Source organism: Anser brachyrhynchus, assembly GCF_964034855.1.
Source record: "Anser brachyrhynchus genome assembly, chromosome: 1".
Taxonomy (NCBI): domain Eukaryota; kingdom Metazoa; phylum Chordata; class Aves; order Anseriformes; family Anatidae; genus Anser; species Anser brachyrhynchus.
Genome location: NC_137694.1, coordinates 155,585,590 through 155,603,389, shown reverse-complemented (window position 1 = coordinate 155,603,389; position 17,800 = coordinate 155,585,590). Strand labels below are relative to the sequence as shown.

Genomic DNA, 17,800 nt, shown 5'->3' with positions numbered 1-17,800 from the left:
CCAGAGAAGCTGTGGATGCCCCATCCCTGGAGGTGTTCAAGGCCAGGCTGGATGGGGCTTTGGGCAGCCTGGTCTGGTGGGAGGTGTCCCTGCCCATGGCAGGGGGGTGGAGCTGGGTGGTCCTTAATGTCTCCTCCACCCCAGACCGTTCTGCACACCATGCCCGTGTAACAAACTAGATCAATCGCCGTCCCAGCTTCCTGTGGCCATGAGGGGCACACCCAAGCCATCTCAGTGCCCGCCTCCCGGCCGTGCAAACACCCCAGATGCCCACACACGACAGCTCCCCCGCCTCACCAGGGGACGCCTTCCCCCACCACCCCGCCTCCTCCTCCTCCTCTCCCTCCCGGCGGTCCCGACAGGGGGCGCCGGCCGCTCGCTGTCGGCGGCGTTTGTCCCCTCGCGGCCGCCTTAGCCGCGCGTCCCGGGGCCGGCCGCGGCTCCGCGGGCTCTGCCCGGCCTGCGGGGTGCCGCCGGGGCCGGGCCGGGCCGGGCCGGGCCGCCGCCATGTTCTCCAGCACCGGCTCCAACGGGCTCTGTGAGTACCGGCACGGGGGGGGCGGCGGCGCTGGCGCTGGCTCCCCGCGGAGGGACGGGGCCGGGCTGGGGCCGTGCTGCCGGGCGGGACCCCGGCGCCCCCCGGTGGCACCGGGGAAGGGGCTCGGAGGGCGCCGGGTTTTGCACATGGGTCCGGTAACGCCCCGGCTGGTTCTCAGCTTCTGATTTATTCCGATTTATTTTTCTCCCCGGTGGCAGGTACCGTGGGTACAGCCTTTTGGTGGCATGAGGCCGTGTGTCGTTCTGCGAGAAAGAGTGTGCGGGGAAAAGTATCCCTGGCTGGCTGGATGCGTGGAAAGTCGCAGTCAGTATTTAAAGATTTTTCCAGGATAGGAACATCGGAAGGATGAGTGGAAAATTGCGGTCGTAAGAAAACATCTGTGCTAGGAGAAAAGCCCGGAGGAGGTGCCATGCTGCTCGTACAAAGTAAATGGTTCACCCTCTTCTTTTTTCCCTACGGGGAAACCGGTACAGTGTACGCTCTTAATGAACTTTAAGCCAGTCAGCTCGCCTATTGACTGACTTAAAGTAATTTTGACAATAACTTGCTGGTATAGCTATACCGACAAACTCCGGTAGAGGCGTGGATTTAGGTAACAGTGACATATGCTCACCTGGTGCACAGCGGTGACGGTTCAAGACGTCCCTGTGCCCTCGGATTCTTGTTTCCGCCTTCCCAGCGCAAGTGTGTGGCTGGGAGCTGTGTCGGGATGGGTGATGAAGGTGGGTGCAAGCCCCGCTGCCTAACGTGGCACCAGGGGAGCACACGTGCGTGCGTCCTCTTCTGCCAGCTGGGTCTCGAGAGCAGTGACCTCGTGCAGAAGGGCACTGACGAACGTTTGCTGGGGCAGTGAGTAGGTGAACGAGCCTGTGTCAGAGACCCTGGATAAAATAACCAGACGCCTGAATTGACAGCGATAAGAATAATGGTGCCGGGTCAGACTGAAGGCTCCCGCAGCCCACTGTGCCACCTCTGACAGGCTTTTTAACACCTACAAAGCTTGGTTCAAGCCATATAATAATGCAGTGTAGTAAAACTTAGTAATACAAAGCTTTTTTTATAGCCATGTGTATCTTAGGTCATTTTCAAAAGTGACCTACTTGTTGATTGTATTTCTGGCAGAGTAGGGGTTTTAGCATCCTCTGACATATATGCGGAGGTAAAAATACCAGAGGTGACTATTCTTTTTGTCACCATTGTCTTGTTTTCACTCCTTCCTGCAGAGTTCCCATCTTTAGCAGTATCAAAACAAACAACAAATGACCCCAGAGCTCTACTAGGTTTTGGAAATGCAATTCCTAGTGAGCTTCTGTTGCAAAGTGTTCTAACAAGGGTGCCAGAAACAGTTTTCTAGAAGCAAGTCTGTAGTGGTTTGGCCCAATCACCTTTATAAAAAATATCACTGATTTTAAAACTTCTTATTGGAATGCAACTACTTATTTAACTCATTTGAAGTCTCTTGGTTCTTTTACATTTTTATGGTTAATTAATTCTTGAAATTGCATTTAATCCTCTCCTGAAAGAGATAGGAGAGTAACCAGTAAGTCTTAGCGACAGCAATTGCAGCTCGTTTTAAACCTTTTACTCCATCTGGTAATAATGATCTGAGGAAGGTTAATAAAATCTTGGACTAGGATGTTGTTATCCATGCTCTTTGAATTCTTTGTTTATTATTTCTTTTGCTAATTTTAGAATAAACCAAAACGAAGGGTGACTACAGCAGGTTGTGGAAACAGTGCAAAGGTTAATTTAATAGTCTGTGTTGTCATTAGAGGTCTAAATGAGAGAAATAACTCAAGAATCCTGACATTGTATTCAGTGCGCTGCATAGATCGAATTCATGATCAGTGTCCCTTGAAGCTTTTCTCCTTTTGGCTGATGCTCCATTAGACCCTTTTCTCTTTCTTGCATCCTGTCTTCCGGTGTTTCTAGGCTGCCTGTCTCATCTCTTGATGTTTGGATGAAAACAAAACTTTTCAACAATAGGGAGAGTCTGATGTGATTAAGGTATTTTGAAGCTGCTTGCTAAGAAAGAGTTTAAACTGGCCTTAGTTTTCGCTCTCGTTGTGTAGAATGATTTGATTAGAGCATCAAGTTTTGGGTGAGGAGGCATTTTTTACCATCCATTATTCCTCTTGCTGTAGAAATCAGTGGACCTTGGGTTCTTCTTACAGTTCATTCTGTCTTTTGTTACGTCCCAGGCATGGTAACTTGGGTGCTTAAGAGAAGGTAGCTTATAAATCAAATAAAAAGTTTATATGCTTGTTAGAATGAATTTATTGTTTAATATTCCAAAAGTAATATGACAAAATGTGGCAGAAGAGATGACTGAACTTTGGTAGACTGATGCTACTGAGCAGTGCACTGGTGTACGGATTGTAGGAAACATGAGGAAGACAGCGTAGCTTCCTTTTATCACAGTTTAACATTTCTGGAGGAAAATCTTTGGCTGCATGCATGGACAAGACCTTGAGTGCTAGTGAGTAAATAAAAAAACTCGAGTATTTTGATTTCATCAGTAAAAGGAATTCAGTTTTGTATCTGCATGTGCAGACTACTGAGCAGCTGCATTTCCAAATTTCTAGACCAATACTGCCAGGCTCGTTTAATCTGAATGCATTTTGGATTTTTTATCATAAGGTGGCCTGGACAGACCACTATTGACTTAACAGAGCACATTTAGTTCACCTAAGCTTTTCTGAAGTCCACGTACATGCTATAGATGTCCTGGTTATTTTGTTCCTCATTCAGGGTAAGGCAGTTGTTGCATTATTTAGAGTCTGTTGTTAAAGCTGTCCTAAAAAACATATCTAGATCTAGCCATGGATAGAGAAAATAGTTCTTTCAGTTACATGGATCTCCTCATGGTTGGTGGCCAAATTTTATTTCTGCTGAAGTACCGCTGCTGTGCTGAGTAAGCAATATTTTGCAGACTATTTCTGTATGACTTGCCTTGAGGTAACTGAGGATGGTCTCTGTACTACGGGTGCTGGCAGATGCTACGCTATGGTCAGTGGCAGTGCAGAAAAGTTCCTTTCACATCCTGGCTCCAGAGTTCAGGGAGGTGAACGATGTTGTCAGCATCCAAAGAACATTCAGAACTTGTAAGTACTTCATCACAGATTCGGATTCAGTTTCAAGCTTGACCACTTGTGATGAAATTAGGCTTTCTCGTAATAACGCTTCAGCAACTGGAGCTGTGTAGTGAAGTCCTTGACCCCGTCCGTGTGCTTTTTAAGAAAATGTCTCGTGATTTTGAGCAGTGTGGTTGAGCTCTTTTTAAAGTGTCTCTCTAGTATTTTATATCCTAGTTCAGTGCCCTTTAAAGTCACGTGTGTAGATAGAGGGGTTCTTGAAAAACGGCACAAAAGAGACCTTCCAGCAAGCAGCTGGTCCAGCCCTGGACGCAGGCGAGCCAGTTCAGACAAGTAGGTCCTTTGCTGGGGCTGATTTGCCGAATTCCTAACAGGCAGTATCGGGTACAGCAGATGACTGCGCTGGGAGCCGATAACACCTACACACACAATTTTGGTTGAGGAGTTGTAAAAATAGACATAACTGGTGCGTGCTACAGCTACGAGGGATGGAAATTGGGAAACTATGGAGAGCACCACTTAAAGGGACAAGGACTGTTTGCCCTCATTAGGGGAAACTGTTCTGGCTATCTGAAATATTGAAGGAACCGGCATGCCCTGGGAAGACAAATAACGCAACGTATGCTTTTACCTCCCTGTGAACCTCGTGGTGCAATGCTGACAGTTTGCTGAGTATCCCCAAGGCATGAACGCAATGTCATGCTCCTCTGCTTGCGTAACCTGCGGGATTGAAGTGTGTTGTGTGCAGGCATTAGGGAAATAATGCAGGGACATCAGTTGGTGCTCTGTGGTATGGCTGAAGGAAGAATGTATCGCAGAATCACAGAATCACCTAGGTCGGAAGAGACCTCCCAGGTCACCCAGTCCAACCTCTGACCTAACACTAACAAGTCCTCCACTAAACCGTATCACTAAGCTCTACATCTAAACGTCTTTTAAAGACCTCCAGGGATGGTGACTCAGCCACTTCCCTGGGCAGCCTACGTATTGAATGTATCAGGCTTGCATGCATAACAGTATTAGGCGGTACAATACTGTCTGGGAAAGCAGATGAGCTTGTAGATCAGCCTGCTACAGCGCGACGTGGTTCGAAACGCTAGCTCGAGTCCTGGGAACGGTGCAGCCACACGAGTTCAATGAGCCAGTCGCTGCACGCCGCAAAAATGTGGCTGTTCTACTTCTGGTGCACAGCTAGCTCGTGTCAAGCTCGCTTGGGGATCTCTGCAGTGTTGTGGTGTAGCCATACCTGACATTTCCGACAACATATACTAATAGTAGTATGGTAATATGCTCTGTGGGTGGGAGGAAGAGGAGGCTGCTCAACTAGATGAATGTTTTGGTTAACTTCAACCTGTTTCACTTTCTATTTTTTTCAAACGTTCCTTTTAAAAACCACAGTTTTCTTTTTTTCTTCTTTTTTTTTTCTTTTCTTAGCTGTTGTAGTTTGTGACCTAGGATACAGCCAGCAGCTACTTAAGCAGCAGATGTGTAGGTAACTGGTTTGATTACAGTCTTACCTGCATCTTGTCATAACAGATTTGTCATAATAGATTTCAACATGATCACAGTTGGTTTCTTTACTGACTTTCTTCCTGCCTAGTATGTTTCCTCTGCAAGACTGAAATCTTTTGGTTTTGGGGACCTTTAAGCCTTGGCCAGGAGTGTAGGGTAGATTTCTCTTGTTCTGTTAAGTGTATGTACTAACGGGACTCACCCCACAACCTCTGCATTAAGTTTATAAGCTTTGGATGAGAAGTCATCCCTGCAGTGACACTCTTACTGCTGTGTTCACTTGCAGGCATCAGGAAGATTGGCCACCAGAGTACGCTGTGAAGTGGCAGCCTGAACACAGCATCCCCTTCCTGTGTCTGTGCTCTGCGTCTCGACCAGGCGCAAGAGTTGCTGTCCTGACCCAGAAAAGCGTTTCATTCCGTCATGTAATACTTCCAGGCAGCAGTAACTTCAGTATTTTTGCAGGGTCCTCTGGTATTGCATTCTTTTTTCCCAAAGGATGAGGTACTGGAAAAATACTTAAACTGGATCAACCAAACTCTGAGAAACCATCACGTGGTGAAGTTCCATCCTTACAGCTGGTGTGCAGCCTTATGGCATCTCCCACATTCCTCAAACAGTATTACATGCGTTAGTGTCTCTTCTTGTCCTCCCTCCATAGCGTGCTCTGATTTGCCCTCAGCTACTGTTCAGGACTCGGTGTGTGGTTACAGTGAAGACAGGCTTTACTCCTCTGATCTGGTAAGATTGCTCCACTCTCACGAAAGCACATGGTGTCTAGGAAGGACTGAGAAAACTTGTTTTCAGATATGAGTAGTTGATGGTGGGTTTCATCAGCCATTACAATAAAGGATAAGCAAGGTTTCCATGCATTCAAAAGGAAGTGTTTATGCTGCTAATGGTATTTCTGTTTTGATGTGCTAGCAAACTTGCATCTGAAGGGAAAAAAAAAAAAACAAACAGGCAAGAGTCCTTGAAAACTCCAACCATTTTGAAGTGTCTCTTCAGGCAAGTGAACCCCCTGCAGCTTCTTGGCCAGATCTTGGAATACAATAGGTGAATATCTGCACGACAGCTGAATGAAGGAAAAACAACAGAATACAGAACCATAGAAACACAGAATGGTTTGGGTTGGAAGGGACCTTAAAGACCACCCAGTTCCAGCCCCGTGCCATGGGCAGGGACACCTCCCACCAGACCAGGCTGCCCAAAGCCCCATCCAGCCTGGCCTTGAGCACCTCCAGGGATGGGGCATCCACAGCTTCTCTGGGCAGCCTGTGCCAGTGCCCAAATTCTCTCAGTTCATTTGATTTGGGGAGTATTGTGCATTCAGGCGTTCATCAGTTATTGATTAAAGGCTGTCAGATCTCATGTATCAGCATTGAAAGATAGTTCGTGCACATTTCATGCCATTATTTTAGCCCCTAGTAGTTTATTTGTCTGTGTGAAAGCGGTGTGGCTGCTGCTACATGGCATGTTTCTTCTGCAGCCCTGAGGTATGTTCACTAGGGATCCCCAGGAAAATGTCCTGAGCTAATTTGAGCTTCTGCAGCCACTGCTCATCAGCTGGTGTTGGCAGCAAGGTCCTCTCACAAGTCAACACCTGAGTCTCAGGCCCAGAATAGCAATCCAAGGGGCGAGGTTGTTCCCCGAAAAGCCCTTGTGAAGCAGTAGCCTAGCGTTGCTGCCCCATTTGGTATTCTCCTCTGCTGCTTCTCATCACCTGTGAGTGCTGAGCAGGCAGGGAGCAGGAAGTCATGTCAAAACCTGTAGCTGTTGCTCCTACCACAGCTTGCATATTCTTCTCGTTGATGCAATGGTGGCTTCTGAAGCTGCAACAACGTTTGCAGTTGTGCCATCAGCCACCCCCCTCTGCGTGTGTCGGACGGACACATCGATTCCTTAACTCTGTCCTTTGAAAGTGGAGCTGGCAGTCAAGAAGGTTGTAGGCTGTGGAAGGAGAGAATTTGGGGGCATTGTAGTAAGTGCAGGGGTGGAAGGTGGAGCTGCAGGGGGGGGTTTCTAGGTCCTTCTCTTAGACGAGATCTCAGGATGTATGTTGCAGCAACAGCGCTATGATTGCCTGTTGCTTGGGCAAATCATCGCTTAAGAGGTGCTTTAGGACTGCAAACGTATTCCAAGGTCTTTGAAGATAACACTTGATGCATTTTAACTCTTTGGGGTCAAAATGAGTTTATCCTTTCGTTGTACGTCCTTCCCATGGCATGGAGGCACTGTGTTTTTTTTCTCCTTGTGCGCATTTGTGTTAGTGCCGCCTGTAGGCACTGGTACCCAGGTGGGTGGCAGTGCACGTCTTCATCCTGCATGGTGTTGCAGATCCATCAGACCCGAATTTTGCTTTCTAAACGTTACCTTTACATTCTAGGTAAGGCACTGGACTTGGATGTCGAAATACCTGACTGTAGGAGTGTTGCCCTCTCACTGGTGACCTCACATAGCCCTTAATAAGGATCTGTGTGCTATCGAGTGGTAAAGCAAACCACTGCCTTATACCCTGAAACACCTGGAAACAAAACATTTCAGGAGTTGCATTATTTATCCGAGAGTGTTTACTGTTCTTCATTTTAATGGACAAGAATAAACTTGTCAACCACGATGACATTTTGAGAAGCTTGAGAGTAGAAGTTTCCGTTACTCATGTGATGTTCCCTGTGGGTGACTGTCACATTAATGGCTCAGTTGCTTTTGTGGCTTTTCACTCGGTGACGTGCTTAAAAAATAAATACCTCTCCTCTATAACAAGGTTTAAAGTGTCTGAGCTGGAAGCTAAAAGGAGGATTGTATCAAAAACGGGTGTTTGCGCTTTTGGATTGGGTTCTGTTGGTGGTGTTTGAACACATTCAAATTGGAAATGAATTTGATACGCTAAAGTATTGTAAGTGTGTATTAACTGTAATGTAACAATGATCTAATGATACAGAAATTACAATGAAATCTAAATAAAAACATAAACATTGTATAGAAATATAAAGTGGAGGGAAATCTTGTGATTTGCTTCATGTCTGGTTTATTTTTTGGTAACTTGATCATTAGGTGAAAATTTTGATAGGATTAATGAGTTCTTATAAAAAATTTAAACTCATGAAATAATGTAAATATATTTAATAGTAAAACATCAAGTTTTATCAAACTTTGGTTCAGAAATGTCTGCCACTGTAACTACTCTTACTGTTCTCTTTAGGGGTTGCTTTCAAATACCTGTTGTATCCAGGTTAAAAAGCTGACCTTTTCACATTAAGAAGTATTAACTAAGTTAAATTAATTAACAGAGCATTGGTTTTCAAGCGAATGTGTTGTGTGTACAGTAACTTTCACAGCTGGAGGTAGCTCCAGCTTGTTTCCCCCCAAGTGTTCTGCAGTACTCTGATGGCTTCACACTTTTTTTAAGCATTAAACTAAATCAGGTGAATGAATAATTGGAAAAAAAAAAGACATCTAAAGACTATAGAGCTTATTTTTGAGAGCAAGAAAATGCAAAGAAAGAGGCTAAATTGAAGGATGGATAATTTTCCTGCATTACAAAAAATAACCAGGCTTGCCGCCCCCCCAATACGACTTTGAGAGAATATCTAATCCTGAAAGTAGAGCCTATGGTTAGCAGAGTAACATCAGCCCGAGTTGTTCCAAGTCTCTGCCCAATCTCTATAAAAGGACAGTAAGTCAAATACATTAATTGTTTAAATGGAGTAAGGAAGGTGAGTCTGTAAATAATAAGCCCAGATGTATGGCTGGGTCTGAAAGAGTGGTTATAAATACAGGTAGATTCTAGAGCACACATGGGAAGAGATGTTTTCTTCACGTGGTGAGTATCAGAAGACTGAAGACTTCGAGGTGGTGTGAGCTGCTAACGGCATCTGTGGCAGTTCCTGAGGTCATCAGTTAGTACTTGGATGAGGATCACGCTTAAATTACATAGTAACAACCCTATTTTTGATGGCAGCAGGATTGTGCCATGATTAAAATCTTGGCTTTGGTGCCCGTTAGGATCTTCCTTGCTAGCAGTTCACTCTTCCGACATGCAACAGATCTGAATCATTTATGATAGTTTATCTGGATACATGCTAAGTGTTTGCTGTCTTACACTTCTAATGCAGTTTTGTTCTTCCTGAGCTCCTGCTTGTAAGTAATCATATTATTCCTTTTGTTATCTAAGGGTAATGACAGCAGAGCTACGTGTTTCGTGATCATACCCTGCAAAAAAGCAGCTGCCCAAAAATCAGTAGGTTCTGTGCTGTAGCTGGGATGTTGGGGAAGGAAGGAAACGTGATTCAAGTTGCACGTATGAAAAAGGCAAAAGTCATAGAAGAAATAGTATTTCAGAGTTTTTGGATTGGCTTGAATTACCGGGGAAGACTGTTCTGTTGCAGCAGCTACACCAACAGCTGAGGATGAACTGCTGGGTGTACTTGTGGTGGATATTCCACTTGACAGATTTTAGGAAACGAGCATTGCAGGTGTCGTGTTGTCTGCATGCGTTCTTCTGAGTGTTCAAAGTCATGCTGTTAAAGGGAAAGAAATCGATTTCACAAATGTCCCGATTTTATTAATTTCTTTACTAATAATTATAGTGATTGAATGGAAGGAAGATGAATGTCACGTAAATTAACTTAAAAATGTTTTGTTGAATGGTGGATCCAATAGAAAGTAAATTTACTCAGGACATCTATTCAGGTTGTTCCTTATTCATAGGCTCTAGAGTAAAAGTGAATCCCTGATACCAAGGAAACAAAGGTATTTGTTTAAACTAGTTTTACATGCGCGTTTTGCTAGCAAAAAAGGAGATAGTTTTATTTCCTGAAACATTATTAAGCTCTAGGAGGGCTGCATAGGAGGACATCAACTCCATAGGTACAGAGAGATTTAGTTTAATTGTAGCCAGACAATGAATTTCATAAGAGAATGTTGAAGACAAAATGCCCGATCAATATTTAACTGTCATTAATGTCTCTGAAGACTTCCTTGGGTTCACGTTTTTCCTATTTATTTACAACGGAAATTGATCAGATAAACAATGAAGCGATGCACTACTGTTTTCCAATCACTTGTCTGAACATGTCACTTTTTAAATGCAAGAGATTTTTCTCTAAAATGGCTCCTTTTTGTTTGTTTTCTGTCTTTAAGATAAAGCACCCTTGTCAAAGAGCCTGTTATTAGTCCCAAGTGCCATCTCGATTCTGTTGACTCTGCTCTTCCAACATTATCAGAAGTTCTTTGCATACAACCTACAAGCTATAAAAGAGGATTTTCAGGTAAGGGTCAGTTAATTTTGTGTGGAAAGAGACTGCAAAATACTCTCTTCCGTGCCATTTTTCCCAGTCTCTTTCTCCTCTGGTTCTTTACCTTTGTTTACTGTTGTAAACCAGCTCGCTCTTAGCTTTTATAATGTCACCCCAGTAGGCCACTGTGTCTAACAGGCCATTACCTACTTTTGGTTGAAGTGAGAAAAGCTGATCTGAAACTATCAACATGGCCTTTCACTTCTCTCTTTTGTCTGGGAAATGCTTGTTTTTCTGTCATCTCTCCTTCCAGCCACTGCCAGTTGGGAAGCTTGCTGTGAATGAAGTGTGACTTAGCCTCTGTAATAATATAAGGATTTAGGTATGAATGTCAATATCTTCTTGTGCTTAGTTTTTAAGGCTATTGTATTTAGCTACTCCGGATAATATACTGTGTATGTTAACATCAGAGGCCATAACTTTCACACTGTAACTTCTGCTATAGTAAGGTATGGGAAACTAAAATTTTCCTGTTGAAGGAAGGGAACTGCTGCTTCTCATTTGGGAATCCCAAGTCAGAGAATCTGTCACGCTCCAAAGCAACCTGCTGATTTGGTTAACTGTCTTATTAGATGTTTGTAGCTTATTCCCAGTTCAAACTGGGAAACCTTATCTTTTAGGTATTACACCTTGCAAGACTTTGTTCTGAGCTTAATTAAGGAATCCTTGATACCTTAATTGGAATCCTCAATTGCTATTATGTCAGTTGTAGTTTTCAAAATAATGCATATAGAAGTGACTAGATAAAGGTTTTTTTTTTCTATTTTGTATATGGCATGCTATTGCTCAACAGGGAAGTCAGCTTCTGTAGTTATCTTTTCCCAAATGTTTTACAATCAGATAAAAAAATGTACTTAATGTCTTTGAGAATGTTGACTGTAGCCTATAAGCCTTAAGAAAATACAAGATTTATCTAGTGATTCTCCAAGTTATTGCACTCTGTCATCATTCTTGTCAGTAACAAGAGCTGTATTGTAATGATGTAGACGACAACTCTGTAAATTAATGTCTGCCTTTTAAAACTGTTACAGCCAAATGTTTGGGGAGAGGGAGGAGAAAGGCTGAGAAACTATTCACATTTTAAAAGGAAATTTTGTGGTTTGGAGTTTGTTTTTTGAAGTTTGTCTTTAGAAGAGTCTTTCCATTTATCTGAGCTGCTGAAAAACGTTAGTAGCTGTGTCTTATTCAAAGAAACCATCTTTATTGTGTCTTAAAGGGTAAACTTTTGTGAGTATCTATAGAAGCTATAATATTTTTATTGTGATGCTTTGGGGAATTTATACTGTGTAGTTTTTTCTTTCCTGAAATAACTATTTCATTTATTGTCATAGTAAGCTATTTTATATGTAATTGTGTAATGTGTAGTTGTGTCTAATATGTGTATCTCCGAGATCAGGGAGAAAATACTGCTAAACTCCTACCTGACGCTAATATTCAAGTAAGAAAGTTTGGTTTCGAATACATTCATCCACAGGTATGAGTTTAATGGAACGGGATTTTTGCAGTGGCCAGACAGGCATTCAGAGTACCACATATTAACACTTGTTAAAGCTGGTGCAGAGCATAGGAAGTAAAGCGTGCAGTTTGAGAGCGCTTTTGATTTGGAAGGCAAAGCATGTACTGTTGAAAACTAGAAGATCTTTATCTCCATAACGGAGACCCTCCAGAGCAGCGAAGAGGCTGTGTGTAAAATGGAGTTACATTAGAGCAATGTATTTTTTAGGCTAGCTGAAGTAAAGAGCAATTAGACTTAGAAGCCTTACGGTCTACGAGAGGGCAGTTCAGTTAGTGTATCACGAAATGCTGAGCTGGAGGGATACAGCCCTGCCAGTTTGGTGTTTAGGAGAGCTGCTACTCAGACTACTGGCTAGGTTTTAATGCTGGCCATCTTGACATGGGACAACTAGAACTGTGAGGTCCCACCTCTTTCTTCTTGTTCAGTCCTTTGATATAGCAGGGAGATTAGAAACAGAAGTATTTATTGGTTGAGGCTTAAAGACCTTGAGTGGAGAATGCCTAGCAGGCTGTGACTTAGGAACGGGAGTTAGGAGAGCCAAACCTGAGCTGGAAACCAGCAAGAAAGATGAAGCTTAACAAAGATGGTTTCAGTACGCACATCTGCAGCAAAAGGAAGGCCTGAGGAGACTTTTGGCCCAGTCCTCCTTGTAGCACAAGGTTGAGGTATTCAAAGAGATACTCAAGCTGAAGTATTTAATAGTTTCTACCTGTATGTTTTGCCCTCGGGCCTCCAAGGCCTCTAAGCCTCCTAGCAGAGTCTGTGGGAGTGAAGTGGTATCCATCATAGAGAAAAAGAGAGTTAGGGGTCACTTACCCAACCTGTATACTTACAAGTTAATCGGACCAGATGGGATGTCTCTGAGGGTGCCAGAGGAGCTGGAACTGTAATTGCAAGACCTTTTTCTAGCATCTGGGAAAGTTCATGGCAATTGGTGGAGGTACCTGATGACCGGAGAAAGGCAAACAAACACCCGTCTTCAGGAAGGAGTGTCCGGGTAACGTCAGGCCATTTGGCCTTACCTTGGTCCCTGGGAAGGTTGAGGAGCAAATCTTTTTAGAAGCCATTTCTGTACGCATGCAGGACACAAAGGTGACTGGGAGCAACCAGCATGTATTTACCAAAGACTGCAGTGTATCGGAGGAGATGAGAAAGAGGTTGACCAGATCTTTTCCTAGACCTATAGCTTGAAGAGCCAGAACACCCACCTGTTCCAAAGGAGGATCAGATAACCTGTGCTTATCTGATTAACTGGGTCTGATCTGGTTGGGGAATGGAGACACCCACAATGACAAAAACTGAAAGCTTGTAATGTCTCATACCAGGAGGATGGCCGCTCCTAATTTGCTCCACCTGCGGGTTTACAACTAGAGATGAGAGTCAGTGCCCCTGTAGGAAGTGAAGGGCTGAGAGGTCCATCTGGTGAAGCACACAAGCTGCCAGAGCCTCATCATGCAACAGCACCAGGAGGAAGTGGCAAGTGAAAGTATCAGAAGATTGTTGCCAGGAACAGAGGCCCCCATCTGCTGTCCTTAGTTGTGGAGGGAGGCGTGCTGCTTGCCAGGGGCTCAGATGTGGGACATTGTGAAAAGACTGTTGAGGCTTGTCAGGCTTTCAGACTACTATCCTCTGCTGCTCTTCTACATGGGCATCAATGACACTCAGCATGACTATATGGCTCTGAGGATGATGGTCAAGGACGTGGAGGTCAGTGTGCTGTTTTCCTTGATCCAGCTGATGAGGAGGAGGATCTCGAGGTGGAGAGAACAGATGCTGTGGGTCCACAATTGATTGTACAGCTGGTGTCTGCAAAAGGGGTTTGGGTTTTGTGCCCATGGCACTGTCTCTGAGGATTGTGGATTACTTGGAAGAGGTGGGATTCACCTGACCAATTCCAAGCCTCTGAGACCAGTGTGAAAGTCTAGAGCAAAAAAGACTAAAACTCAGCGGAGGAGGATCAGGCTAGGGAACATTTAAACTAATTGCACATATGCAAGTCCATGGGACCTGGTGGTGTAGTACATCCACAAGTTTTGGAGGAGTTGGCTCGTGTCATTGTAAGGCTACTCTGGATTATCTCTGAAAGGTCATTGTGATCAGGGAAGGTTCCTGAAGGCTGAAAGAAAGCAGGTGTTAATGCCTGTCTTCAGGAAAGGCAAGAAAAGAAATTTGGGAAACTACAGACCAGTCATCCTCACCAAGTTCCCTGGGAAGGTAATGAAGCAAATCCTCTTAGAAATCATTTTCAGGCACATAAAGAACAAGAAAGTGACTGGGGGTAGTCAGCACAGATTTACGAAGTGGAAAACTCATCTGATGGCTCTCTTGGTGAATGAGAGGATGCTGTTTGTCTTGACTTTTGTAAGGCTTTTGACAGTCTACCATAACATCCTCAGACAAACTCATGAAGTACAGATTAAGTAAGAGAGCAGTGAAGTGGGCTGAAACCTGACTGAACTGCTGGGCTCACAGGATTGTGATCAGTGGCCTGAAGTCCAGCCGGAGGTCAGTCACTAGTAGCGTACACCAGGGGTCAATATTGGAGACACTACCGTTTAGTGTCTTCGTTCACAGCCTGTGGGATGATGTAAAACCTGGATGAGTGTTTGGTGTACTAGGTGGTTCTGGTGCCTTTCAGAGGATCCGCAGGCTGGAGGAAAGGGTCAGTGGATCCACATGAAGTTCAGCAAAGGCAAATGCGAAGTCCTGCCCCTGGAGAGGAATAACCACGTGCACCTGCACAAGCTGCAGGCTGACCAGCTGGAAAGCAGTTTTACAGAAAAGTCCCTGAGAGTCTCAGCGGAGACCAAGATGAACATGAGACAGCAAATGCAGCACTGTGGCTAGAAGGGCTGCCAGCATCATGGGCTGTGTTAGGAAAGCCATCACAAGGAGGTCAAGTGGAGCCGTCCTTCCCTTCTGCTCAGCCCTGGTGAGACCATATCTGGAGTGCTGTCCTTTGTTTTGGGCTTGTGAGTACGAGGTAGAACTGGGTATTGTACTGGGAAGAGTCTAGTGGAAGGCCAATAATACAGTCGGGGGCTACAGCACTTGACTTACAGGGAGGTCATTTCCCACCTCTGCTGTTCCGTGTTTCTATGAAATAATGCCTGACCAAATTACTGCTTTTTTCCATGAGGTAACTGGTGCTGTGAACAGGGAGAAGTTGATGGATTTTCCATACCTAGACTTTAGTAAGACTTTTAACCCTGTCTTCCATTTTGTCTTTAAATCCACGTTGCTGAGGTACATACTGAATAACTAGATGACCAGGTGGGTGAAAAACTGTCTGGAACTCTAGATGGTATTGTGGTCATCGGTTCAAAGTCCACCCAGCAGGTAGGGATTAGGGGAGGGCCCCTCAAGGTTCACTACTGGAATCGGTACTGTTTAGTGTCTTCATATACCACCTGGCTAATGGGATGGAGAGCACTCTCAGCAAGTTAGTGGGTGACCCCAGTTGTGGGGAGTGAATCCTTCACAGGATTGCAGGGAAGTGACCGTTCCCTGCTAGCTGACAGAGTACTCCAGGTGTGGTCTCACGAGTGCCCAGTTCTGGGATCCTCAGTATAAGAAACATGAACGCACTGGAGCGTGTCCACCTAGACAGAGTGTTGGAGTATGTGACATAGAAGGAGAGACAGAGAGAACGGGGTGTGCCCAGCCTTGAGAGAAGGCGGCAAAGAGGAGACACCTTATTGCTATCTTACAAGTACTTCAACAGGTTGCCAAGAGAGGTTGTGGAACCTCAGTCTTTGAAGATGTTCAGGACTTGACTGGATGTGGCCTCAAGCAAGCTGATCTAATTAGACCTACTGAGAGAGCAGTACACTGGATTAGATGGTCTTTGGAGGTCACTTCAAAATTTTTTTCTATAATTCTACAATTTACTAGGGTTGTTTTATTTGTACATGTGAACTAGGGACAATTTGAGTTGATTTAAATTGTATATTTGTTTTAGCAGGTAGACGTCTTCCTTGAAAACATTCTATTTTTAAACAGACTTTCTGAACTCTGTAACATTCTAGTCCCTTATTTTCCTCCTTAAATGCTGTACCACATTTCTGTTATTTGACTTCAATATTATATTCACTCTGAGCACAAACTTTTTAAAGAATTTTGTGAGGAAAGAGAGATTTAACATGACAATCTTTAACCTTCTAGATTTGGAGACTTGTATGTGGGAGAGCAATATGTCTTGATCTGAAAGACACATTCTGCAGCAGTCTGCTCATTTACAACTTTAGAATTTTTGAAAGAAGATACGGCAGCAGAAAATTTTCAGTAAGTTCCAGTTTTGTTTTGTTTTTTAACAGAAATTGTTTTCTGCACTGTTCAGAATCTTGTTGTATTGGATTAATATTGCAATTTTTATTAGTAATATTCCATATGGAAATATATGCAAAAAGGTTTTAAAGTGAATTGGGTTTCCTTAAGTCAAAATTTATATTTGTAACATGTTAAGATCAGTGGTTCATTCTAAGTAAAGTTTGCATCTGTATCAGTTGAAAGTTATCAGACCCATAGAATTTGATTTTGGAACCAAACTTTTTTATTCTTCAGTGCCTAAACATATAGATCTGGAAATACGCTTTGCTAAAGATTATGTTTGTATTGATAGAACTAGTATAGTGCTTTTCTTATTTATTAAGAGATATATTAAATTCTTATTTTTAAATTGTTGATTTAATTAAATTCAAACTTTTTCTTTCCAGTCCTTTTTACTGGGTGCTTGGATGCTCTCAGCTTTGTTTGATCTTCTCCTGGTAGAAATTACTCAGTATGTATTTGGCATCACCATCAGCAGCTTGCCTTCTGGTTTGTAAGTAACTCCTAATGAGCTGGTAATTTTAGGCATGGTTTTAAGGGAATATTTGATGCACATTTTAATTAAAAAACTTTCTTCGTGTAACCTAAATGTAGTCCTCTTTTCAACTACAGTTTAAATGTTTGTGGTATAACTACTACATTTTCCAGCATTCGTTTTGTAGTTGTGATCTGGGGTTAACTTGTTCAAAATACCTGATGATGTATCCATTCTGTTAGGCCCAGATCTACAGTCAGCATGATTGGAAAGTGGCTTACAATGCACAAATTATTGCCATAGTTATTTTTGTTTTGTTCAGGAAACCTGAAAACTGAAGTCAGTTTGGTGCTGATTTCTTTCTTAAATAAAAAAAATAACTCTAATTCGTATCTTTATGTTAAGTTTTAACTGCATGTACAATTATATGCATTTCATATGTGTCTTTCAAAAACTTGAGTGCTAGAGCACATGATTTCATTTACTGTTTGCATCTGAAGTTCTTAAAGCTTTAAGGTATTTAGCGGTTGAGTTTTGTGTAACCTATATTTGACATTTCTGCAGTTAATAATAGGAGCTGTATGTGCTATGGTAGAACTGTAGAGTTTGCAGAGCCTTTGTGGTTAAGTTTCTGACAGGCAAGATGAGCCTGCCTCATAAGACTTGAGTTCCCATGTGTTGCAAACTCTGAGGTAGTAATAAAAGCTCATGGGACAAGATTTTTAATACCAAACACTATACTAGATTTTCTGATCTTTACTTTTTCAGTGTGACTCTTGACAGTAGCTAAAGGCTGATTTAATGAGGAAGAAAAAACATATGTTTGGTATTAGAAAAATACATTTCTTGTAGTATGTGAGTATTCAGAAGGAGTCTAAAGCTTGAGTAGTACTGCAGTTATTCACTGTATTTGCTACTTCGATGGTTTTTAGCTGGGATGTAAGCTGCTAGTATGTCTAGACAAATTCAATATTTTCATCTGTGTAAAAAGATACTTTGTGCAAGAGCAGAGTGTAA

General features: G+C 43.3%; 1 protein-coding gene across 5 annotated transcripts in view; it reads left to right on the top strand.

Annotated features, from left to right (window-relative positions):
* The first annotated feature begins 342 nt into the window (after positions 1-342).
* UBAC2 (UBA domain containing 2) overlaps positions 343-17,800 on the top strand; it is a 103,740-nt gene continuing 86,282 nt past the window's right edge. For 4 of the 5 annotated variants that reach the window (XM_080575942.1, XM_080575941.1, XM_080575940.1 and 1 more), the window contains exons 1-4: positions 343-538; positions 10,309-10,436; positions 16,144-16,263; positions 16,695-16,801. In XM_080575942.1, coding sequence (XP_080432068.1) covers positions 508-538; positions 10,309-10,436; positions 16,144-16,263; positions 16,695-16,801 — 386 coding nt within the window. In that variant the 5' untranslated portion in view covers positions 343-507. Of the gene's footprint in view, positions 539-753; positions 985-10,308; positions 10,437-16,143; positions 16,264-16,694; positions 16,802-17,800 lie in introns of those variants that run through there. The other variant, XM_080575939.1, reaches the window with a different exon arrangement.